Source organism: Malaya genurostris, chromosome 2, assembly GCF_030247185.1.
Source record: "Malaya genurostris strain Urasoe2022 chromosome 2, Malgen_1.1, whole genome shotgun sequence".
NCBI classification, from domain to species: Eukaryota; Metazoa; Arthropoda; class Insecta; order Diptera; family Culicidae; genus Malaya; species Malaya genurostris.
In genome coordinates this window covers 157,009,304-157,033,878 of record NC_080571.1, presented here as the reverse complement: position 1 = coordinate 157,033,878, position 24,575 = coordinate 157,009,304, and the positions used below count along the sequence as shown (strand labels likewise).

Sequence of the window (24,575 nt, the reverse complement as noted above, 5' to 3'; positions counted from 1 at the left end):
AGTTTATAACCAAAAATGAAATTCGCAGCAAAAAGATAATGCAGCTCATTCTCATTCCCGCCATCTTGGATGTTGAAACGACTGTAAGTATCGTTTTCAACTTCTACTCATCGAATCCGTTCGAAAAATACTTGTATTTAGAAAAAATCTTCTATTTAGAAAAGGCTTCTAACGTCGTTTTCTAACATCCACTCATTAAATACGTTCGAAAAATATTCACATTGTGATGGTTTGTAACGAATATCGACATGCCGGAAGCCGCCATATTGTATTCAGAAACGGTTCTAACGTCGTTTTCTAACATCCACTCATGAAATCCGTTCGAAAAATACTCATATTGTGATGGTTTGTAACGAATATCGATGAACCTGAAGACGCCATCTTGGATTTCGGAACGGCTTCTAACGTCGTTTTCTAACATCCATTCATCAAATCCGTTTGAAAAATACTCATATTGTGATGGTTTGTAACGAATATCGATATGCCGGAAGCCGCCATCCACTTTTCAACTAATGCATTAATTTTTTTTTAATTTTGAAGTTTTTCTTGGTAAATTTCTTTAACTATTGACTTTACTTTTTATTGAAATAAAAATAAAAATTGTTCAAAAGTAGTAAATTTTTGCTGGTTGAAAACTCTATGCCCTTTTAAAGTACATGAATACAGTTAATATTGTACTCTAAAGACTTAATCTTTTATTCAATTACTATTTTACATATTTTTTTCAAAAATTGAAAATTTGCGCTGGTCGACAACCCTATGCATCTAGTAAATGTTTAAATGTTGTGATTTTCGATTAATATTCACAGCAGCAATATAAGATTTATAAGAGTATCGAAATGAAAACAATCACGAATACGTCGTTATGAATTTCTTTATGACAGTTTATAACCAAAAATGAAATTTGCACCAAAAAGATAATGCAGCTCAGTCTCATTCCCGCCATCTTGAATGTTGAAACGACTGTAAGTATCGTTTTCAACTTCTACACATCGAATCCGTTCGAAAAATACTTGTATTTAGAAAAAAATCTTCTATTTAGAAACGGCTTCTAACGCCGTTTTCTAACATCCACTCATCAAATTCGTTCGAAAAATACTCATATTGTGATGGTTTGTAACGAATATTAATATGTCGGAAATCGCCATCTTGGATTTTGAAACGGCTTCCAAAGTCGTTTTCTAACATCCACTCATTAAATACGTTCGAAAAATATTCATATTGTGATAGTTTGTAACGAATATCGATATGCCGGAAGCCGCCATCTTGTATTCAGGAACGGCTTCTAACGTCGTTTTCTAATATCCACTCATTAAATCCGTTCGAAAAATACTCATATTGTGATGGTTTGTAACGAATATCGATGAACCTGAAGTCGCCATCTTGGATTTTGGAATGGCTTCTAACGTCATTGTCTAACATCCATTCATCAAATCCGTTCGAATAATGCTCATATTGTGATGGTTTGTAACGAACATCGATATGCCGGAAGCCGCCGTCTTGTATTTAGAAACGACTTCTAACGTCGTTTTCTAACATCCACTCATCAAATCCGTTCAAAAAATACTCATATTGTGATGGTTTGTAACGAATATCGATGAACCGGAAGTCGTCATCTTGAATTTTGAAACGGCTTCTAACGTCGTTTTCTAACATCCATTCATCAAATCCGTTCGAAATATACACACTAAGATTTAATTCCTTTATTCGGTAATATTTTTGACGAAAACTTTCGGTAATCTATAGTAATAACCGATATTTCGGTACATGGGTTTTATTTTACAACAATTATGCAAATTTTCACCGAACGATCAGTTTAACTTTAATTTTCATTACAGAATTCTGTATTAGATATACAATTGATACGGTAAACCTGAATAGTCGCCGAATACGGTAAAAATCATACTGTCCGTTTGGTAAAGTTATCTTCCAATAGCCGAACATCTGTGAAAACCGATTATCATGAAACTAACTGTCAAACAGTTATTAAAATATTCAGTGAGTGTCTTTTTATTAACCAAACGAAAAAAATGTTGAAGGGTTCATCGATTGGATTGAGGTACAGGTAATAAAAGTTTTTAAGACATTAGAGCCACTAACAGCTTTTTATTTACTTATAGGCGGAAAATAATTTTGTATCACTTGTCCACTTGCTGCCAACACAAATCGTTCAAGGGTAATTTTTGTTGGACTCGACGGATTGTGACGGATTTGGAAGGCGCTCATAATTCCGGTCAGTCGGAACATCTGACACTTTTTAAATTTCTCGTGGAATAAAACCATTTTCTTCATTCGTTTTTGTTAATATGTGTTGTTTTTTTTAAATCTGTTAATGTTCTTACTAAGACCGTTAGTGAAAACCTTGATGACACTAGATCAATCTAAAAACCTGATTTCGAATTTCAAACTCAACCAACTATATTTCAGAATGCACTAATTTATTCTAATAGCTTTGTTCAGTGATGACACGTGCAGTAGCTAATGATAACTGATATTGGCCTCGTATTGAATGCGATACGATAGTACCAGTGGTAAATATATCGATAACGAACGATCCCGAAAGGTAGTCGATCTTGCCTAGTACTACCTGGTTATCAGTGCAATGAAACGAATGTACTATTTAATTAAGAGTGAATGAGACCAAGTGATCTTCGGGTTGTGGATCACATTTTGTGTTGCCAGACGGAAGGGCTTATCAGAGCGTTAACATGCCGCCCGCCTCGAAATCGCTTGGATTTCAAATTTATCTAATATAATTTTGTTTTACCTGCTATCCTAAACTAGCATTATTCTACGTAATATGTATCATGATTGCAAATTCAATTAATAACTCATATTCTATCTTTTGTATGATGAATGGCAGCATCTGGTTGACCGTTTGTGACTGTGATTCACTGGAATTGATGGACTGTATGTTCAGTTGTGCATGGATGTTGTTCCTGGGTGAGTGATGAGATGAAGTTTCGTGTTGATTTCGATATTGCTATTTTCGAATGACGTCATGACTGGACTACGCTGACAGGGTGTTTGTAACCGTATTCGAATTGTGCTTATCTTCCTTCAATTGATGTAGTTTCTCTGGAACAGAACATAGGGTGCTTTTTAAACCGAAATGATGAGCATTATAAGAACTTGCCTGAAGCGGAGGCCTCCTGGCCTCCGCGGGTGCACTGAGCACCGACGATGATGACGACCACTACATACATTAGTCGGGTGATACAACCAATGAAGACAATCACGATATCACGATATGAATCACATGATATCACGAATCAGATCATCCAAGTAAACTGTCGGAGTCGAATTGCTAAGATGACTGTGACAATTTTCGTTACCTCTTTCGCATATATATCAATCGGTCATTTCCAACCGATCATATCCCGGTACACTTTCATGAAGAGCCTTAACTATGACGATCGCAACCAAATGTTGAGCTAGCGGCAACCCCAACAGACTAGACAGTGGAACATGCAGTTGGATTGAGAACATTCCATATCACTTTGGAGACCGATTCCGTTGGTCTGCCGGCGAGGAATGACGAATCCGTGAGTCAGCCTAGCATTCGAAACGATTTCCATTGAAGTGCTAACTACGGGTAAATAAAGTGATAATCTGCCAAATGTGTACGTTTTGAGATTATTGTAATAGTCACTTGTAGAAAAATCAATAGGCATTTGATTCATATAAATTGGTTTCGAAGCGGATGTGGATATTATTGGAGACAATGATTTGCTTGAGAATTACATAACCATTCTGCCCGTTTTAAGAACATTGCTAGCGTCTGATTAATCTGTGCTAGGAAATCAGTTTTGCATTTGTCGGTTCCCATGGTAGTTTTTCGTAAGAAGCATTTCAGTGTGTTTCCAAAAGTGCTTTCCAAAACTGATCTATAGGTAAATAAACTGTTAAACCTTGCAAGTAACAGAACGTTAATAATAGGAATGCATACAATTAAAATTCTCACCATATCTCATACACAACAACATAGTTCAAGTTTATTTTTCACTACACTAAACAGTAACTATGGTGAACTTGTTCTTACCCTTCAGTGTTGCTAGTTTTATAGAAAACTCGTTAAAGTACATTGTCACTCTGACAGTGTATCATGACAGTGTACCGCACGATGCAAAATGTGTCCTTGAAAATTTGTCGAAGTATTCCGTATTATAATTTGAATTTGGTTAGAAGCCGTTTCTAAATACAAGATGGCGATTTCCGGCGTATTGATATTTGTTACAAATAATGATAATATGAGTATTTTTCGAACGGATTTGATGAGTGGATGTTAGAAAACGACGTTAGAAGCCGTTTTTAAATCCGAAATGGCGACGTCCGGCGTAATGATATTCGTTCAATCCATCACAATATGAGTATTTTTCGAACGGATTTGATGAGTGGATGTTAGAAAACGGCATAAGAAGCCGTTTCAAAGTCCAAGATGGCGACTTCCGGTTCATCGATATTCGTAACAAACCATCACAATATGAGTATTTTTAGAACAGATTCGATGAATGGATGTTAGAAAACGTCGTTAGAAGCCGTTTCTAAATCCAAGATGGCGACTTCCGGTTCATCGATATTCGTTACAAACCATCACAATATGAGTATTTTTAGAACAGATTCGATGAATGGATGTTAGAAAACGTCGTTAGAAGCCGTTTCTAAATCCAAGATGGCGAACTCCGGCATATCGATATTCGTTAGAAACCATTCCAATATGAGTATTTTTCTAGTGGATTCGATGATTAGAAGTTGAAAATGATGCTTACAGTAGTTTCAACATCCTAGATGGTGGACAGAATGAGCGAATTTCATCTTTGGTTATACACTGTTATAAATAAATTGTTTACATCTCGATATTCTTGCAAATCTTATATTGCTGTTGTGGAGGCGATCGAAAATCGTAGTTTTGAACTTTATCGGAAGCAAACAATTTTTGAAGAAATAACATCGTAATTATATTTGAACTATAACGGAATTAAGTGATCGAAAATCATTAGATTCGGCACATAGGGATTTATACCAACGAATATTCACAAATTTCGAAAAAAAATTTAACATGAATTGATTGGAAAAGAATGCCAATATTGATCTATGATTACGATATGGTTCGTTTGCATTTCTGCTGGCAGCCAGTATTTTGGCACAAGCACACCAGCAAAATTTATGCTATAAAATGAATAAAATATTTTTGAAATGTGATCAAATTTGGTCTTGGAGTACAAACGTTATGTTCTAAAATGATTTCTGCCAACCTACACTAAAAAACACCGTAAATATTGCCTGTATGACCTTGCTTCGCATCTTGTAGCACGCCGTGAAGCAAAGTTCTTCATTCTCGTACAGTACTAACGAAAATGAACCTTTCATTTCATTGCATTGCCATAGATTGCTCAGTTCATGTGTTAATTGAGACTGAGAGCACAGGCAATTTACCAAGCAAGGGAACTGGTCTGCTCAGTAGCATATACTCCATCCATACGCATCCAGTTTCTCTCTAATATAGGACTCATTGAGTTATGTCAAGCAAAGTGTTCTCAGCGGGTGTTTTTTTTTTGTTGCTTCGTTTGTTTGCGGATTCACAATACAAGCCCTGTATGCAGTGCTGTTATTTTCACGCGAATTTGACATTTTCTCATCTACTTGTATGTACGAGTTACGATGCGGACACGACTTATCGGAAAGTAAATCGATTTCAATTGGTAATATTAAGAATACATCGTAACGCTTCAGGTAATGTTGCACGATACGATTGAGTTTATTTTTAATTTGATTTGTGGTAGAAAAACATCATACATTTTCAAATGGACTTTTTATTGCTATAATCTTATTGCGATTTAAGAGCAAAATAAGAAAATTGTCGCATATTTTGATAACGTCTAATAAGAAGACACTTGTCAACAGTCGTACCAAAAAAAATTTTTTTTTTCTGGTTTTTAAATGTATACTCTTCTATCTGTCCCAGCAAACTTCGTCTTTGAAATCCTTGGATTTCAAAAACAGAATCGTTGCACGCAATAACAGAACATTCCAAACCTAATACTTCTTAAACATATTTTTGAATCAGCATTTGTCATATTACAAACAATAAGAAATCCTACTTGAATCGTTCTAAACAGGATATGCATTTGTTTTTATTTGATTTGAACGAAATGAACATTTGTTTTGATGTGAAATTTATTGTTTTATCAATATATACTACTACTACTATCTGTATTCTTAATTTTTTATATTGTCTCAATTTATCGGAACAAATCATGAATTTCGTTAAAAAGTGCAAGATTTTCATTCTGTCGCTATCTTGAATTTCTTCACCAGCATCACTCGCTAGCATTTAATTCAGAACGATCGAAAATTTTGATGATAGCGACAACCAGCAGTAGGCAAGCGATTACATTATGCTGGTGTGCTTGTGCCAAAATACTTCTGTTTGAAAAACCACAAAACTGCGATTTTTGATCGCTTCCACAGCAGCAATATAAGATTTATAAGAGTATCGAAATGAAAACAATCACGAATACGTCGTTATGAATTTCTTTATGACAGTTTATAACCAAAAATGAAATTCGCAGCAAAAAGATAATGCAGCTCATTCTCATTCCCGCCATCTTGGATGTTGAAACGACTGTAAGTCGACAACTTCTACTCATCGAATCCGTTCGAAAAATACTTGTATTTAGAAAAAATCTTCTATTTAGAAAAGGCTTCTAACGTCGTTTTCTAACATCCACTCATTAAATACGTTCGAAAAATATTCACATTGTGATGGTTTGTAACGAATATCGACATGCCGGTGTAATGGTTGCGAAACGTGGGAGGTGTTTTCGGATATATTTAATGGGCACAAAATAACGCGCTTTTCTGGCAGTACAACAGATCTGCGACCATCCGGATGCACCGTTCAATTTATTCTGCCCCCGTGGCATTTGTTAAGTTTACACTCTGGTTTATTACTACTCTGCTTTTGGTTTGCTCTTCTCTTTTTATCAACAGAGATGTACTCGAGATGTACCGAACTCTACATCCTTTCTCTACCTTGAAGGAAGTACTTTGCAAGCCCATATTAGCTTGCGGTTTTATAACACCGAATTATTTTAAGGACTATATCGCTGTGGTCGGATTCTGGTCCTGCTGGGGCGCTTTAATAACTGATCCTGTGCAGCTGTTTTAAAGTGAGACTTTTGTTGTTCTGATTGCGTTTCGGGTGTCAACTCTTTAGAAATATCGGTGGTGTTTTTTGATGTTTGATTACGATGATCTAAAGCTGAAGAATGATAATTAGCTGGTTCTGAGGGTAAATCTGAAAATGAATTCAAAGTGTATTTTAAACCATTTTTCACTGTAAAATTCATTATTATGGTCGTTATTTTAACACATACCTTTACATACATCAGTTAATTCTGGCGAGGGCCACTTTCGCAGATGGCTGGCGGATCGTCGATATATCAAACCTTCATCGTTTGCGATGATTGTATCGTTACCGGTCTTTTTAATCACCTTAAAGCGATCAAGCCGAAATTTCGGTTCTAGCTTTCCCGTCACGTAGTTTCGCATTATAACTGTGTCTCCGACCTCAATATCTGAAGCTTTAGCATGCCTGCGTTTATCTGCATACAGTTTCCCTTGCATTTTTTTTATTGCGTCTCTTTCCCTTACCTCATCATTTCGAAGTAATCGTGGTTCTGTTCGAAGAGATGGTAACAGATTTTTCACTGGCCGACCCATCAATAGCTCCATAGGAGCCTTTTCTGTAACCGAGTGCGGGGAGGTGTTATACATGAACACATAATCTTTCAATGCTTTACGCCAATCACTGTTCGTGGCCTTTGCTATGCGTAATGTTCTCAGAATCCCTTGGTTCTGTCTCTCGACTAACCCGTTCATTTGAGGCCAATACGGTATCGTACGAATCAAATTGATGTTTTTTTCCAAGCAATATCGAGCAAATTCTTCACTTGAAAACGGGGGACCGTTATCACTCCTTATAGTCTCTGGATAGGTTTGCTCCGAAAATATATTCTCTAGGGCTTCTATAGTTTTAGAGGCGTTTGTACTCTTCATTTCTATTACTTTCAAAAATCGGCTGAAATAATCCACAACAACCAAGAAAGTGGCGCATTCCTTCGCCGAAAAGAAATCTATTGCGATTTCTTGCCACGCTCGTTCCGGTAATTTCTTCCTTATCATTGGCTCAGGAGGATATTCTTTGCTCACCGCTGCACATCCTGCGCATTCTTGTATTGTGTTGCTTATGTCATTATCCATGCATGGCCACCATACTTTTTCGCGAAGAATACGACGCATGGAAACTACTCCAGGATGCCCACGATGTGCGATTGATAATGCTCTAGATCTTAGATTCAGTGGAAGAATAATTCTTTCCTCTCGCACCAATACACCATTAATAATTCCCAATTCGTTCTGAAATGCTTGGTATCTAAATAAATTGCTGGGCCACTCATTCGTTTGCAAGGCTTTCATTACAGAAGCCAGTATATCGTCACGATGGGTTTCATTAATAATTTCATCCAATGTTATGGCGAACGGACCATCTCCCACCGCAAAGAGAAAGTGCTCTGATTCCTCATCAAACGCTGATTCAGATGCTGGACAAAGTCTTGATAATATGTCGGAAATATTTGATACTCCTGGGATGTGTTTAATTTTGAATTCGTAAGGCTGTAAGCGGAGCGCCCACGATTCGGCTCGGGAGCAGGCCCGTTTACCATCGCGATACGTCCCACCATAAATGTACTCTAATGTCTTGTGGTCGGTAAAAACTGTGAAATGAATTCCATACAGGTATAAATAAAGCTTTTCCACCGCCCAGACTACAGCTAACGCCTCACGTTGTGTTTGTGGGTAGGCTTTCTCGGCGGATGTTAAACCCTTAGAAGCGAAAGTAATAATTCGTGGTACGCTGCACTTATCCTTCTGTACCAGAACAGCACCTAGGCCTACTGGTGAGGCGTCGACATATAACTCAGTGATATCTTCAGGGTCATACAATCCAAGCTTCTGAACTCCATTTGACAGCTCATCACGAAGATCGTTGAATGCCTTGTGTTGCTCTTCGCCATATAGATTGTCATCTCCTCGGATATATCGACGTAATGGTTCGCTACGTGTTGATAAACGCGGAATAAAGTGACCCACGAAATTGACAAGTCCAAGAAAGCTTCGTACTTCTTCTTTAGTTGTAGGCCGACGAAAATTTCTTATAGATTCAATTTTCTCATCAGAAGGACTTATACCATACGCATTGACTTTAAAGCCCAATATTTCCAATTCTTTAACGCGGTATACACATTTAGCATCATTCAGCTTTGCATTGTTTTCCTTAAGTACATCTAAAACTTCTTCAAGTCGTGAATCGTGCTCAAAAAGAGTTTTCCCAACTACAACAATGTCATCAATATACACGATGACCCCTTCAATTCCAATTAGCATTTCGGACATAATGCGCTGAAAAATTTCCGGCGCGCAGTTGATCCCAAACATTAATCGTTTGAATTGCATTAATCCTTTAGCTGTCATGAATGTAGTAATTGGTCGGGACTCAGGATGCAATTCAATATGGTGGAATGCTGAAGTAATGTCCAACTTTGAGAAATATACAGATCCTCTTAACTTGTTTAAGAATGTTTCTATCACTGGGAGTGGGAAATGCTCGCGTTGAATAGCTTCATTTGGATATCGCATATCAATACAAAGTCTAACATCAGCCTGCCTTTAGGCACAACGACCATCGGTGAAATCCATTCTGGTGCGCCCTTGACTCGTTCAATTATATCACTACGTAGCATTTCAGCAATTTTATCATCCACTTTCGATTCTAAGGGTACAGGAACTCTTAAATAAGCTATTTTCTTAGGAAGTATGCTTCTATTTATCGACAGCCTAACCTGAATATTTGGAAATTTCGGAAAGGGTACATCCTTATCCTCCACTGTTTGTACGTCTAGTCCCACTTTTAATACTTTGAGTTCCTCTGCAGTTCTCTTACTAAGGAGGCATTTGTTCGCACCTTCTATAACAAAAAATTCTGCATAACTTCGGGGTTTTGTCTCGTTAATTGAAACCCATGTTTCAAACACGATCAAAACTCGTAATGGGGTATCGGTTGCGTATGCTTTGAATTGTCGATCGCATTGAAATTTGGTTTTATAAATATGCGCTTTGTTTTCTTTCAGTGTACGCCACGCTCCTTCGGTTACAGTATTTATCGAGGCTCCAGAGTCGATGAGAAAGTTTATTGGGTATTTGTCTACATAACATGTTACTGTTCCATCGTTTCTGGGAAGATTACTTTCCTAATAAGAACAAAAAGTTTTTTTTTTTTTTGAAAAAAATACCATATTAGTTTATTAATCCGTAACATTTAAAAAAACGTGGCACGATCCTTCGAGCCTTCGAATGAAAAATAAGGGTTTAAAATGTTAAAAAAACAGTTAGTGGCAATACTAGATAAACTACAAACTGGAGCATGGATAGTGAATGTTTCAATTAATCATCTACCTTCGCCGTTTCATTTAATTTTGGTCGAGTCGGGAGAGTCTCATTCCATTCAATGCTTCCTTCAAGGGAATTGGTTTCTCCAGGATTCGGATATCGTTGTTGGTGTTGTCTTGACTTGAAGTTCTTTCCGCTATTACACTTCCGTGCGAAATGGCCTGTACGAAAGCATTTATTACATCTCGCATTCTGTGCTGGGCAGATATGTGAATCTGATTTATGACGATTTGAGCCACAACGCCCGCAATCTGAATCGACGCTACGACGTTGAAAATTTTCACGAAAACCTCGATTAGCTGTGTAACTACCTTGAAAGTTTGCGAACTTAGATCGCGGCAATCGTCTCGACTGGATGGTAGCAATTCCAGCCGGAACAAGTTCTTCACTAAATGACTTCAACTTTTCCTTCTGTTTCATCAGTATTTCTCGATTTACAGCATAATTTGTTAGTTCATCCAAACTGAAGCCTTTGTCGCGAACTCTCTCATCTTTAGCTCCCATTGTAATCTGATGTAGGATTTCCATTTCCTCTCGATTTGTGAAAGCACATCGCGATGCTTGTATACGAAGTCTCAGCACAAAATTATTGAACGACTCGTCGCTGGATTGTTTCAGCGAACGAAATAGCTCTAACTCGACACGATCATTGCGTTTACCAACAAAAAAGTTTTGCAACCGTTTGATTGCATTATCATACTCCGGTTCTTCCGTCGGCATGAGTGGAACTTTTACCGCTTCCGGATAAATTTCATCACAAACTGGGCCTAGGTTGTAGTATATGCGTTGCAATCCACGTCCGCCCAGTGACAATAAAAGTACTAATTTATCATGCTGATTTTCAATTTTCCTCAACTCCAATAGCAGTTTAAACGACCGATGCCACTCTTCCCATTCTCGCCTGAGATCCTGTCCATTCACAGAATCGTTGAATGGCTCTAGAGGCCAGTTTGCTTTATGCCCGATATTCATCGGAAATACGAAGAATATTTGAATTCCGGAGTTTATTATGGCACTTATTTTGTTCAACAAATCAAACAAAAAATCAGTTTGTTTGGCAGCCAAAACAAGCATATGCTGAATTTGCGCACAACAAAAGAAACCACACACAATCGTCCACCTTTAGAGAAAAAAAATCCAACGTCCTTCAGCTTACAGCTGGCCTAACAAAATATTTTCACTCTTCAGCTTTCAGCTGGCCTAGTTCCATTAATATCCAGGCGTTTTTTCCTTTTTTTTTCTCTTTGATTTGTGCTACAGTTCCAACTGGCCTCACTGATTTCTCTCTTCGGAAAGCATTATATGTTGAGCTATATTTCACTCTTTCTCTCATATCCGTCTATGCGAACTCTTATGGCTTCCTGCTCTGCAGCAGATCGCTGGTCTAGCTACGAATCTCTCTATCTTGATTACTCTTGTGTGTGCTTCTAGTGACTTGCTAGTTTAAAGAAAAAAAAAGACTCTGGACGGCCATTTTCACCTGATAGATTTCTTTCTTTTAATGTCGCTTATTAGCAACCTCATCCAAAACATTACTCACCTTTCCTTGATCGTACCGGCTGTGCCAAATCTGTAATGGTTGCGAAACGTGGGAGGTGTTTTCGGATATATTTAATGGGCACAAAATAACGCGCTTTTCTGGCAGTACAACAGATCTGCGACCATCCGGATGCACCGTTCAATTTATTCTGCCCCCGTGGCATTTGTTAAGTTTACACTCTGGTTTATTACTACTCTGCTTTTGGTTTGCTCTTCTCTTTTTATCAACAGAGATGTACTCGAGATGTACCGAACTCTACAGCCGGAAGCCGCCATATTGTATTCAGAAACGGTTCTAACGTCGTTTTCTAACATCCACTCATGAAATCCGTTCGAAAAATACTCATATTGTGATGGTTTGTAACGAATATCGATGAACCTGAAGACGCCATCTTGGATTTCGGAACGGCTTCTAACGTCGTTTTCTAACATCCATTCATCAAATCCGTTTGAAAAATACTCATATTGTGATGGTTTGTAACGAATATCGATATGCCGGAAGCCGCCATCCACTTTTCAACTAATGCATTAATTTTTTTTTAATTTTGAAGTTTTTCTTGGTAAATTTCTTTAACTATTGACTTTACTTTTTATTGAAATAAAAATAAAAATTGTTCAAAAGTAGTAAATTTTTGCTGGTTGAAAACTCTATGCCCTTTTAAAGTACATGAATACAGTTAATATTGTACTCTAAAGACTTAATCTTTTATTCAATTACTATTTTACATATTTTTTTCAAAAATTGAAAATTTGCGCTGGTCGACAACCCTATGCATCTAGTAAATGTTTAAATGTTGTGATTTTCGATTAATATTCACAGCAGCAATATAAGATTTATAAGAGTATCGAAATGAAAACAATCACGAATACGTCGTTATGAATTTCTTTATGACAGTTTATAACCAAAAATGAAATTTGCACCAAAAAGATAATGCAGCTCAGTCTCATTCCCGCCATCTTGAATGTTGAAACGACTGTAAGTATCGTTTTCAACTTCTACACATCGAATCCGTTCGAAAAATACTTGTATTTAGAAAAATATCTTCTATTTAGAAACGGCTTCTAACGCCGTTTTCTAACATCCACTCATCAAATTCGTTCGAAAAATACTCATATTGTGATGGTTTGTAACGAATATTAATATGTCGGAAATCGCCATCTTGGATTTTGAAACGGCTTCCAAAGTCGTTTTCTAACATCCACTCATTAAATACGTTCGAAAAATATTCATATTGTGATAGTTTGTAACGAATATCGATATGCCGGAAGCCGCCATCTTGTATTCAGGAACGGCTTCTAACGTCGTTTTCTAATATCCACTCATTAAATCCCTTCGAAAAATACTCATATTGTGATGGTTTGTAACGAATATCGATGAACCTGAAGTCGCCATCTTGGATTTTGGAATGGCTTCTAACGTCATTGTCTAACATCCATTCATCAAATCCGTTCGAATAATGCTCATATTGTGATGGTTTGTAACGAACATCGATATGCCGGAAGCCGCCGTCTTGTATTTAGAAACGACTTCTAACGTCGTTTTCTAACATCCACTCATCAAATCCGTTCAAAAAATACTCATATTGTGATGGTTTGTAACGAATATCGATGAACCGGAAGTCGTCATCTTGAATTTTGAAACGGCTTCTAACGTCGTTTTCTAACATCCATTCATCAAATCCGTTCGAAATATACACACTAAGATTTAATTCCTTTATTCGGTAATATTTTTGACGAAAACTTTCGGTAATCTATAGTAATAACCGATATTTCGGTACATGGGTTTTATTTTACAACAATTATGCAAATTTTCACCGAACGATCAGTTTAACTTTAATTTTCATTACAGAATTCTGTATTAGATATACAATTGATACGGTAAACCTGAATAGTCGCCGAAAACGGTAAAAATCATACTGTCCGTTTGGTAAAGTTATCTTCCAATAGCCGAACATCTGTGAAAACCGATTATCATGAAACTAACTGTCAAACAGTTATTAAAATATTCAGTGAGTGTCTTTTTATTAACCAAACGAAAAAAATGTTGAAGGGTTCATCGATTGGATTGAGGTACAGGTAATAAAAGTTTTTAAGACATTAGAGCCACTAACAGCTTTTTATTTACTTATAGGCGGAAAATAATTTTGTATCACTTGTCCACTTGCTGCCAACACAAATCGTTCAAGGGTAATTTTTGTTGGACTCGACGGATTGTGACGGATTTGGAAGGCGCTCATAATTCCGGTCAGTCGGAACATCTGACACTTTTTAAATTTCTCGTGGAATAAAACCATTTTCTTCATTCGTTTTTGTTAATATGTGTTGTTTTTTTTAAATCTGTTAATGTTCTTACTAAGACCGTTAGTGAAAACCTTGATGACACTAGATCAATCTAAAAACCTGATTTCGAATTTCAAACTCAACCAACTATATTTCAGAATTCACTAATTTATTCTAATAGCTTTGTTCAGTGATGACACGTGCAGTAGCTAATGATAACTGATATTGGCCTCGTATTGAATGCGATACGATAGTACCAGTGGTAAATATATCGATAACGAACGATCCCGAAAGGTAGTCGATCTTGCCTAGTACTACCTGGTTATCAGTGCAATGAAACGAATGTACTATTTAATTAAGAGTGAATGAGACCAAGTGATCTTCGGGTTGTGGATCACATTTTGTGTTGCCAGACGGAAGGGCTTATCAGAGCGTTAACATGCCGCCCGCCTCGAAATCGCTTGGATTTCAAATTTATCTAATATAATTTTGTTTTACCTGCTATCCTAAACTAGCATTATTCTACGTAATATGTATCATGATTGCATATTCAATTAATAACTCATATTCTATCTTTTGTATGATGAATGACAGCATCTGGTTGACCGTTTGTGACTGTGATTCACTGGAATTGATGGACTGTATGTTCAGTTGTGCATGGATGTTGTTCCTGGGTGAGTGATGAGATGAAGTTTCGTGTTGATTTCGATATTGCTATTTTCGGATGACGTCATGACTGGACTACGCTGACAGGGTGTTTGTAACCGTATTCGAATTGTGCTTATCTTCCTTCAATTGATGTAGTTTCTCTGGAACAGAACATAGGGTGCTTTTTAAACCGAAATGATGAGCATTATAAGAACTTGCCTGAAGCGGAGGCCTCCTGGCCTCCGCGGGTGCACTGAGCACCGACGATGATGACGACCACTACTGACAGGTACTGCGTTTTCCATTTCCGCCATAGCTGCTGAACGAAACTTTGTGTCCGTTGCCAAAGTGATAGACGATTCTCGGGAATTGCTTGTAAATCTGGTTCAGGAACTACTGTGAGCGGCCTTCCAACCAGGAAATGTCCGGGTGTCAATGCAGAGTAATCGTAAGGATCATTGCTCATAGGTGTTAATGGGCGTGAGTTGAGAATGGCAGCTTCGTCAAAGGGTGTTGATGGTGAATGATCATAGGGTGTTTACGACTTTCGGACACTGGTGCATGAGATAATCGTCCACCAACTTAAATAATCCCATTAACCAGACGAGGATTCAGTGCTGATAATTTGGATGATGCCTTTACAGGTTCTCCCTTAGACAAAGATGCTATTTCTTCCGCAAAACTCTCATGTTGTGCAATTCGAACCAAAACTATCACTACTTCGTCGTATTCCACAGAAGATAAATAATTTAACCGTTTTCTAGTGCGGTTGTTAGGCATCGCATTATGTATGAAGCGACGTATCCATGCTACCATTCGAACAAGATCAGGAAACGATGATTTACGCAAAAACAAGTTATTCAGAGGTTATGTGTGAACAGGAAGCGATGCGGTAGGTTTTTCTTCTAACAGTGGACTGTTTGGTGGAGACATTACGTCCGCTGACTTTGGCCAGGTTGAATGTTGCTGGCGCATCCAAAGTGGACCTTCAAACCATCGTGGTTGGTATTGCAACTGAGCGGGTGTCAAACCCCGCGATATAATATCTGCTGGATTATCTGCACCGGCAATGTGATTCCAAACTCCCTTTTTGGTGATATGTTGTATCTCAGATACACGGTTAGCAACGAAAGATTGCCAACGACATGGCAACGATGAAAACCAGCACTTAACTATCATGGAATCCGTCCAAAAATAAACCTTGCCTGGAGATTCGAAGCTACTGCATAACTTTTCATACAGATGACTCAGCAATAACGCTGAGGATAATTCCAATCTTGGAATGGATTGTTTCTTTTTCTTACGACTGAGATCTTCTAATGGGGCTACTCGAGACTTAGACATTATCAAACGAACGCTAACTGATCCATCAATTGCCTCACATCGAAGGTATAAGCAAGCACCATACGCAGCCTCTGAAGCGTCGCAGAAACCGTGAAGCTCCGTAGAAACCAAGTTACTAGAGAAGCCGATCCATCTGGGAACAGAAAATGTTTCGAGAGCTGAGAGATTCAACCGGTACTGAATCCAAAAATTTTGCAGTTCCAGTAGCAAAGGTTCATCCCAATCTGATTTCAGCATCCAAAGTTTCTGGAGGAAGATTTTGGCCTGAACGATGATTGGGCCGATGAGACCAATGGGATCGAAAATTCGAGCTGTGTCTGACAGTACTAGTCGCTTGGTTATAATTGACTCTGTACTCCAGTGTGGCACGGCGAATCTAAAGCAATCATTTGCCGGTTCCCAGCGTCTGACAGTAGATGTGGACGAATCGAGTTCTAGTATGGCACGATCATCTCTAAGTTCTGAAGGAATAGAGGAGAGGAGCTCCTGACTATTGGAACTCCATTTTCGCAGATTGAACCCAGCCGAATTCGTTAGATCTATGAGCGCTGATGACTCCCTCTTCTATACTGTCTGTACCCGTCAACAGATCATCAACATAAAAATTATTTGCTACTACTCTGGCTGCTGTTGGATGTGATTGTGTGCCTTCACTACCTAGCCTTTGAAGACATTTGGTCGCAAGATATGGTGCAGATGCGGTACCATATGTTACTGTAGTCAGCTGGTAGATCTTCACTGGCTCGTTTGGTGCGTTTCTCCACAAATTGCGTTGCAATGGCTGATCTTCCTCTGCTACCTTTACCATACGGTACATTTTTGCTACATCAGCTACTAACGCAAATTTATGAGAACGAAATCTCAAGGTAATTGACAACAAATCCTGTTGCACTACCGGTCCCACAAGCAATCCATCATTCAAGGAAACTCCTGTAGACGATCGACAAGATGCATCGAAGACGACACGTAGCTTCGTCGTAGTGCTGTGGGGTTTGATTACAGCATGATGGGGCATGTAGTAAGAAAGCATTTCACCGCCATTCTCATAAATTTCTCGCATATGGCCCATGGATAAGTATTCTTCGATGAATTCGCTATATAACTTCTTCAATGTGATATTTACAGCAAGTCTTTTTTCTAAACCGAAGAATCGTTTCAATGCGATAGATTTTGAGTCACCCAATTGATCAATAACGTAGTTTTTCTTAGGAAGTGTGACAATGAATCTTCCATCTGAGTCACGAACAGTTGTTCTGTCGAATATTTCCTCACACATCGTTTCTTCCACCGAATGAGTGCTTCGATTATTGCAGGACTCTAGTTCCCAAAATTTAGCGAGAAGATCCCGAAGATCAATTGATGCACACGTATGTGTAATGGTTCTTGGAATCTCCAAATTTGTACCCGGTACACGTCCAGATACAACCCATCCATAGACGGTTCTTTGTAAGATGGGTCCATTTTCTGACAACTTCATTCTTTCATATAACAGTAGATCGTAATAATACTCAGCACCGATTATGAGATCTATAGATCCAGGTTCACAAAAAGTTGGATCTGCTAAAATGACGCCTGCCGAAATGGCGAGAGTCCGACTGTTGACCGCCTGCAATGGCAGCTTCGAGGTGAGTTTCGGCAATACGTGAAGCTGAACGTTTTCCGAATACGATGAAATATCCAACGATCTTGAAGCTATCGCCGCTTCTACGCTCTTTGTAGATTTGACTATAGAACCACCGATTCCTCCTACGGACAGTGTACTGGCAGTCTCTGGTAACTTCAGCGTTTGGAAAAGCGTTGTAGTAATGAAACAATATTCTGAGCAAGAATCTAGAAGAGCTCTCGCTATCAGTGCATTTCCGTAGAAATCCGATACGCGAATCAAAGCGGTAGATAGTAAAACTTGACGTTGTGGTGTATATATGTTTGCAGCTAGAGTGTTTGTATTGGGAGTACGATCTGTGGTGGGTGGTGGGTGTGTTTGCGGTTGCGAATTTGCGTTTGCGATGTGTAATGAGCTTGTAGATGATCCAGTGTTCTGAGTGAGTGTGGTATGGATCTGGGCTAGTGTTTGTGTTTGCTGAATGTTCGCTGTCTGTTGCCGATTTTGTGCACGTGGGACGGAGGGATCGGTTTGCGGTGCTGTCGACGACGACTTCCCTCCGATGAAAGATCCAGAATTCTTACATTCTGGATGTTTTTGATGGCAATGTTGGCAGAATGCCTTCGTGCAAAACCGAACAAGATGCGTCGGAGATAAGCAATTCAAGCACAACCGACAACGTTTCACCATCTCGAATCGCTCAGACACCTTCAATTTGATGAATTTCTGGCACTTAAATGCAGAATGTTGAGCTTCTCCGCAGAATGGACATCGATTGGAAGACTGTACAGATATATGAGACACTGTGAACTTCGGTTTCTTTGTTTCACTGTGAACCGATTTAGGTGGAGCAATTGATTGAAGGACGCAACATTGATTTCGAAGAAATGACATCAAGGCGTCGTAGGTTGGAACATCTTTCGAACTATAGTGTGACTCCCAGTGTCGTAACGTAGCCTGATCTAGCCTCAAACAGATCATGTGAACTAATATTGTGCTCCATTGAGACGAATCCTCTCCAACTTTCTCCAACATCTGCAAATTACGGTCGAATTCGCCTATAAGATGACTCAACGCCTCGTAGTTTTCACGTTTCATCGGTTCAACAGCAAATAACGCATCCAGATGAGCCTTTACTATCAGTTTTCGGTTTTCATAACGTCTCTTCAACAAATCCCAAGCAATTGGATAGTTAACTACCGACATCTCTATTGACGAAATCTCTTGCAACGCTTCGCCGATCAACGATGATAGAAGATACGAAAATTTATCGATTGCATTCAATTGATCGTTGCGATGAATCAAACTTTGAAACATATCACGAAATGTGACCCAGTCACTTGTTTTGCCTCCAAAGCTAGGGAGACGAATATCGGGAAGCTTGACTCTTGATACCGAGTTGGTAGTAGGTAATATTGGAGTAGGTGCAACGTCGGCGGGCACTTGTGTAGGTGTGTTAGCTGGTTTCAAACTTTGCAGTAACGACTTCAGCTCACAGAATAGATCTTCGGCGTTCTATATAATTTGAGAGTGTTCAATTTCTCGCCTTTCCGCGAGGGTTTCCAAACGAACAGCACGTTCTTCAACTGTTTCCTTGCTATCGCTTGCTTCCTTCTCGTCATCTTCGTCAGTTAACAGCTCAATTTTTCTTCGAACCACGTAGAATTTTTTCATCGCTGTTTCCAGAAGCTCTAAACGATTTTCTATCTGACTTGTATGCTTCTCCACCTTAAATTTTTGCAAAAACTGTTTGGCACCATTGAAGGTGCTTTGTGTCTGTCTCTCCTGCCGTTTCAAATCCTTTAATTCACTGGACATTGTTGCACTAAGCACACCCAAACTATTCAATTGCAATCAATATCACTACTGCACTGCACTCAGAATGTAACAATTTAATTCACAGTTTAGATTCACAAATTTTGTTCCACTCGACGCGATCCGCGATTCAACTCGACGTCCCAGAGGTGACAGAAAATTAATCAACTCAATAAATTTGACTGCAGCGATGGGAACCGACCAAGCGAACAAACGAGCCAAATAATGCCAGCAGAACCAAGACCATCCGTCAATCTCAAACTCAGGGATCACAAAATTCGCATGCAAAACTGAGTTTTATCTGTATAAATTTTTATTGAAAATGACCACCTTTTTCCATTGGTGCACGTCTCATACATGACGCCACCACAGATCACATGCAAGCTTGTACTTCCCTTCTAATCTTTTATTATGTCGAATTTCTCCGCTGATCCAGATTCCGTATATCCATCCGAAGCTCGTGGTTCAAAGTAGGCAGGCTCCAATACCACGCGGTAAAAAGTGTAATAATGTAGCAGTACTATATGGCGGTCTTTTGTCGTCTTACTGACGCCACTATTGTTCAAACCGACGCGATGCCAAACTGAATAGGTCACTCTTTGTCGAATGATCGCCCAACGGTCCACCGGTTTAAATTATCCGGTTCGAAGGACCAAAAAATGTTAATGTTCTTACTAAGACCGTTGGTGAAAACCTTGATGACACTAGATCAATCTAAAAACCTGATTTCGAATTTCAAACTCAACCAACTATGTTTCAGAATTCACTAATTTATTCTAATAGCTTTGTTCAGTGATGACACGTGCAGTAGCTGATATTGGCCTCGTATTGAATGCGATACGATAGTACCAGTGGTGAATATATCGATAACGAACGATCCCGAAAGGTAGTCGATCTTGCCTAGTACTACCTGGTTATCAGTGCAATGAAACGAATGTACTATTTAATTAAGAGTGAATGAGACCAAGTGATCTTCGGGTTGTGGATCACATTTTGTGGTGCCAGACGGAAGGGCTTATCAGAGCGTTAACAAAATCCGAAAATCCAGAATTTTAACCAAAGGAAAACAAACAAACAAAAATTACCGAACAATCTGTTAGATCCATTTGGTTTACAGTTTACGGTAGTTGTTTGACAGTTCAGCAATTACCGAACGATCGGTAATCGATTAGATTACCGAACTGATTACCGAACGTTCAGCTGTTGAAAATTCGGTAAAAAATTACCGAATACTGCGAAATTTTCTAAGTGTGTACTCATATTGTGATGGTTTGTAACGATTTTTTTTTCTTGTATTTACAAACGGCTTCTAACGTCGTTTTCTAACACCCACTCTTCAACTAATGCATTGATATTTTTTTAATTTTGAAGTTTTTCTTGGTAAATTTCATTAACTATTGACTACTTTTTATTGAAATAAAACTAGAAACTGTTCAAAAGTAGTAAATTTTTGCTGGTTGAAAACTCTATGCCCTTTTAAAGTATATGAATATAGTTAATTTTGTACTCTAAAGACTTACTTTATTCAATTACTATTTTACATTTTTTTTTACAAAAATTGAAAATTTGCGCTGGTCGACAACCCTATGCATCTAGTAAATGTTCAAATGTTGTGATTTTCGATTGCTAATCACAGCAGCAATATAAGATTTATAAGAGTATCGAAATGAAAACATTCACGAATACGTCGTTATGAATTTCTTTATGACAGTTTATAACCAAAAATGAAATTCGCACCAAAAAGATAATGCAGCTCATTCTCATTCCCGCCATCTTGGATGTTGAAACGACTGTAAGTATCGTTTTTAACTTCTACTCATCGAATCCGTTCGAAAAATACTTGTATTTAGAAAAAATCTTCTATTTAGGAACGGCTTCTAACGTCGTTTTCTAACGTCCATTCATCAAATCCGTTCGAATAATACTCATATTGTGATGGTTTGTAACGAACATCCATATGCCGCAAGCCGCCATATTGTATTTAGAAAAGACTTCTAACGTCGTTTTCTAACATCCACTCATTAAATCCGTTTGAAAAATACTCATATTGTGATGGTTTGTAACGAATATCGATGAACCTGAAGTCGCCATCTTGGATTTTGGAATGGCTTCTAACGTCATTGTCTAACATCCATTCATCAAATCCGTTCGAATAATACTCATATTGTGATGGTTTGTAACGAACATCGATATGCCGGAAGCCGCCCTATTGTATTTAGAAACGACTTCTAACGTCGTTTTCTAACATCCACTCATTAAATCCGTTCGAAAAATACTCATATTGTGATGGTTTGTAACGAATATCGATGAACCCGAAGTCGTAATCTAGAATTTTGAAACGGCTTCTAACGTCGTTTTCTAACATCCATTCATCAAATCCGTTCGAAAAATACTCATTTTGTGATGGTTTGTAACGAACATCGATATGCCGCAAGCCGCCATATTGTATTTAAAAACGACTTCTAACGTCGTTTTCTAACATCCACTCATTAAATCCGTTTGAAAAATACTCATATTGTGATGGTTTGTAAGGAATATCGATGAACCTGAAGTCGCCATCTTGGATTTTGGAATGGCTTCTAACGTCATTGTCTAACATCCATTCATCAAATCCGTTCGAATAATACTCATATTGTGATGATTTGTAACGAACATCGATATGCCGGAAGCCGCCATCTTGTATTTAAAAAAGGCTTCTAACGTCGTTTTCTAATATCCACTCATTAAATCCGTTCAAAAAATACTCATATTGTGATGGTTTGTAACAAATATCGATGAACCTGAAGTCGGCATCTTGTATTTAGAAACGGCTTCTAACGTCGTTTTCTAACATCCACTCTTCAACTAATGCATTAATTTTTTTTTTAAATTTTGAAGTTTTTCTTGGTAAATTTCTTTAACTATTGACTTTACTTTTTATTGAAATAAAACTAGAAACTGTTCAAAAGTAGTAAATTTTTGCTGGTTGAAAACTCTATGCCCTTTTAAAGTACATGAATATAGTTAATTTTGTACTCTAAAGACTTACTTTTTTATTCAATTACTATTTTACATTTTTTTTAAAATTGAAAATTTGCGCTGGTCGACAACCCTATGCATCTAGTAAATGTTTAAATGTTGTGATTTTCGATTAATATTCACAGCAGCAATATAAGATTTATAAGAGTATCGAAATGAAAACAATCACGAATACGTCGTTATGAATTTCTTTATGACAGTTTATAACTAAAAATGAAATTCACACCAAAAAGATAATGCAGCTCATTCTCATTCCCGCCATCTTGGATGATGAAACGACTGTAAGAAACGTTTTTAACTTCTACTCATCGAATCCGTTCGAAAAATACTTGTATTTAGAAAAAATCTTCTATTTAGAAACGGCTTCTAACGTGGTTTTCTAACGTCCACTCATCAAATTCGTTCGAAAAATACTAATATTGTGATGGTTTGTAACGAATATCAATATGCCGGAAATCGCTATCTTGGATTTTGGAACGGCTTCTAACGTCATTGTCTAAAATCCATTCATCAAATCCGTTCGAATAATACTCATATTGTGATGGTTTGTAACGAACATCCATATGCCGCAAGCCGCCATATTGTATTTAGAAAAGACTTCTAACGCAGTTTTCTAACATCCACTCATTAAATCCGTTCGAAAAATACTCATATTGTGATGGTTTGTAACGAATTTCGATGAACCTGAAGTCGCCATCTTGGATTTTGGAATGGCTTCTAACGTCATTGTCTAACATCCATTCATCAACTCCGTTCGAATAATACTCATATTGTGATGGTTTGTAACGATCATCGATATGCAGGAAGCCGCCATATTGTATTTAGAAACGACTTCTAACGTCGTTTTCTAACATCCACTCATTAAATCCGTTTGAAAAATACTCATATTGTGATGGTTTGTAACGAATATCGATGAACCTGAAGTCGCCATCTTGAATTTTGAAATGGCTTCTAACGTCGTTTTCTAACATCCACACATCAAATCCGTTCAAAAAATACTCATATAGTGATGATTTGTAACGAATATCGATGAACCGGAAGTCGCCATCTTGAATTTTGAAACAGTTTCTAACGTCTTTTTCTAACAACCATTCATCAAATCCGTTCGAAAAATACTCATATTGTGATGGTGTGTAACAAATATCGATATGCCGGAAGCCGCCATCTTGTATTTAGAAACGGCTTCTAACGTCGTTTTCTAACATCCACTCTTCAACTAATGCATTAATTTTTTTTAAAATTTTGAATTTTTCTTGGTAAATTTCTTTAACTATTGACTTTACTTTTTATTGAAATAAAACTAGAAACTGTTCAAAAGTAGTAAATTTTTGCTGGTTGAAAACTCTATGCCCTTTTAAAGTATATGAATATAGTTAATTTTGTACTCTAAAGACTTACTTTTTTATTCAATTACTATTTTACATTTTTTTTCAAAAATTGAAAATTTGCGCTGGTCGACAACCCTATGCATCTAGTAAATGTTTAAATGTTGTGATTTTCGATTAATATTCACAGCAGCAATATGAGATTTATAAGAGTATCGAAATGAAAACAATCACGAATACGTCGTTATGAATTTCTTTATGACAGTTTATAACCAAAAATGAAATTTGCACCAAAAAGATAATGCAGCTCATTCTCATTCCCGCCATCTTGGATGTTGAAACGACTGTAAGTATCGTTTTCAACCTCTACTCATCGAATCCGTTCAAAAAATACTTGTATTTAGAAAAAATCTTCTTTTTAGAAGCGGCTTCTAACGTCGTTTTCTAACATCCACTCATCAAATTCGTTCGAAAAATACTCATATTGTGAT

The 24,575-nt window shown here is 37.7% G+C and overlaps 2 protein-coding genes and 2 long non-coding RNA genes across 5 annotated transcripts in view; 2 read left to right on the top strand and 2 right to left on the bottom strand.

The window, feature by feature from the left end:
* LOC131430353 (uncharacterized) overlaps positions 1-2,307 on the top strand; it is a 28,458-nt gene extending 26,151 nt beyond the window's left edge. Inside the window, exons 2-3 of one of the 2 annotated variants that reach the window (XR_009229514.1) lie at positions 1,839-2,059; positions 2,121-2,307. This is a non-coding gene — a long non-coding RNA (uncharacterized LOC131430353). Of the gene's footprint in view, positions 1-533; positions 2,060-2,120 lie in introns of those variants that run through there. The other variant, XR_009229513.1, reaches the window with a different exon arrangement.
* A 3,909-nt stretch (positions 2,308-6,216) lies between these two features.
* On the bottom strand, positions 6,217-8,096 carry LOC131431849 (uncharacterized protein K02A2.6-like). Its single transcript, XM_058597760.1, has 2 exons — positions 7,380-8,096; positions 6,217-7,300 (listed from the first exon to the last, which is right to left on the bottom strand). Exons 1-2 carry the CDS (start codon positions 8,059-8,061, stop codon positions 7,095-7,097), a joined length of 888 nt encoding a protein of 295 aa, XP_058453743.1. The 5' UTR covers positions 8,062-8,096; the 3' UTR covers positions 6,217-7,094.
* A 4,499-nt stretch (positions 8,097-12,595) lies between these two features.
* LOC131432493 (uncharacterized) lies at positions 12,596-14,369 on the top strand. Its single transcript, XR_009229877.1, has 2 exons — positions 12,596-14,121; positions 14,183-14,369. It is a non-coding gene; the product is annotated as an uncharacterized LOC131432493 (long non-coding RNA).
* A 1,477-nt stretch (positions 14,370-15,846) lies between these two features.
* On the bottom strand, positions 15,847-19,744 carry LOC131428926 (uncharacterized). Its single transcript, XM_058592984.1, has 3 exons — positions 19,499-19,744; positions 17,039-19,441; positions 15,847-16,065 (listed from the first exon to the last, which is right to left on the bottom strand). Exons 1-3 carry the CDS (start codon positions 19,742-19,744, stop codon positions 15,847-15,849), a joined length of 2,868 nt encoding a protein of 955 aa, XP_058448967.1.
* Positions 19,745-24,575: the final 4,831 nt, after the last annotated feature.

What these genes read in the sequence shown, in the direction of transcription:
- LOC131431849 (XM_058597760.1), bottom strand. Translation starts at nt 8,061, where the DNA reads ATGAAGAGTACAAACGCCTCTAAAACTATAGAAGCCCTAGAGAATATA. An exon ending in ATTAACTGATGTATGTAAAG is followed by an intron (nt 7,301 to 7,379) that starts GTATGTGTTAAA and finishes ATTCATTTTCAG; the next exon opens with ATTTACCCTCAGAACCAGCT.
- LOC131428926 (XM_058592984.1), bottom strand. Translation starts at nt 19,744, where the DNA reads ATGTCCAGTGAATTAAAGGATTTGAAACGGCAGGAGAGACAGACACAA. An exon ending in AAACAGTTGAAGAACGTGCT is followed by an intron (nt 19,442 to 19,498) that starts GTTCGTTTGGAA and finishes CAAATTATATAG; the next exon opens with AACGCCGAAGATCTATTCTG. An exon ending in AGATCTACCAGCTGACTACA is followed by an intron (nt 16,066 to 17,038) that starts GTAACATATGGT and finishes ATCACCAAAAAG; the next exon opens with GGAGTTTGGAATCACATTGC.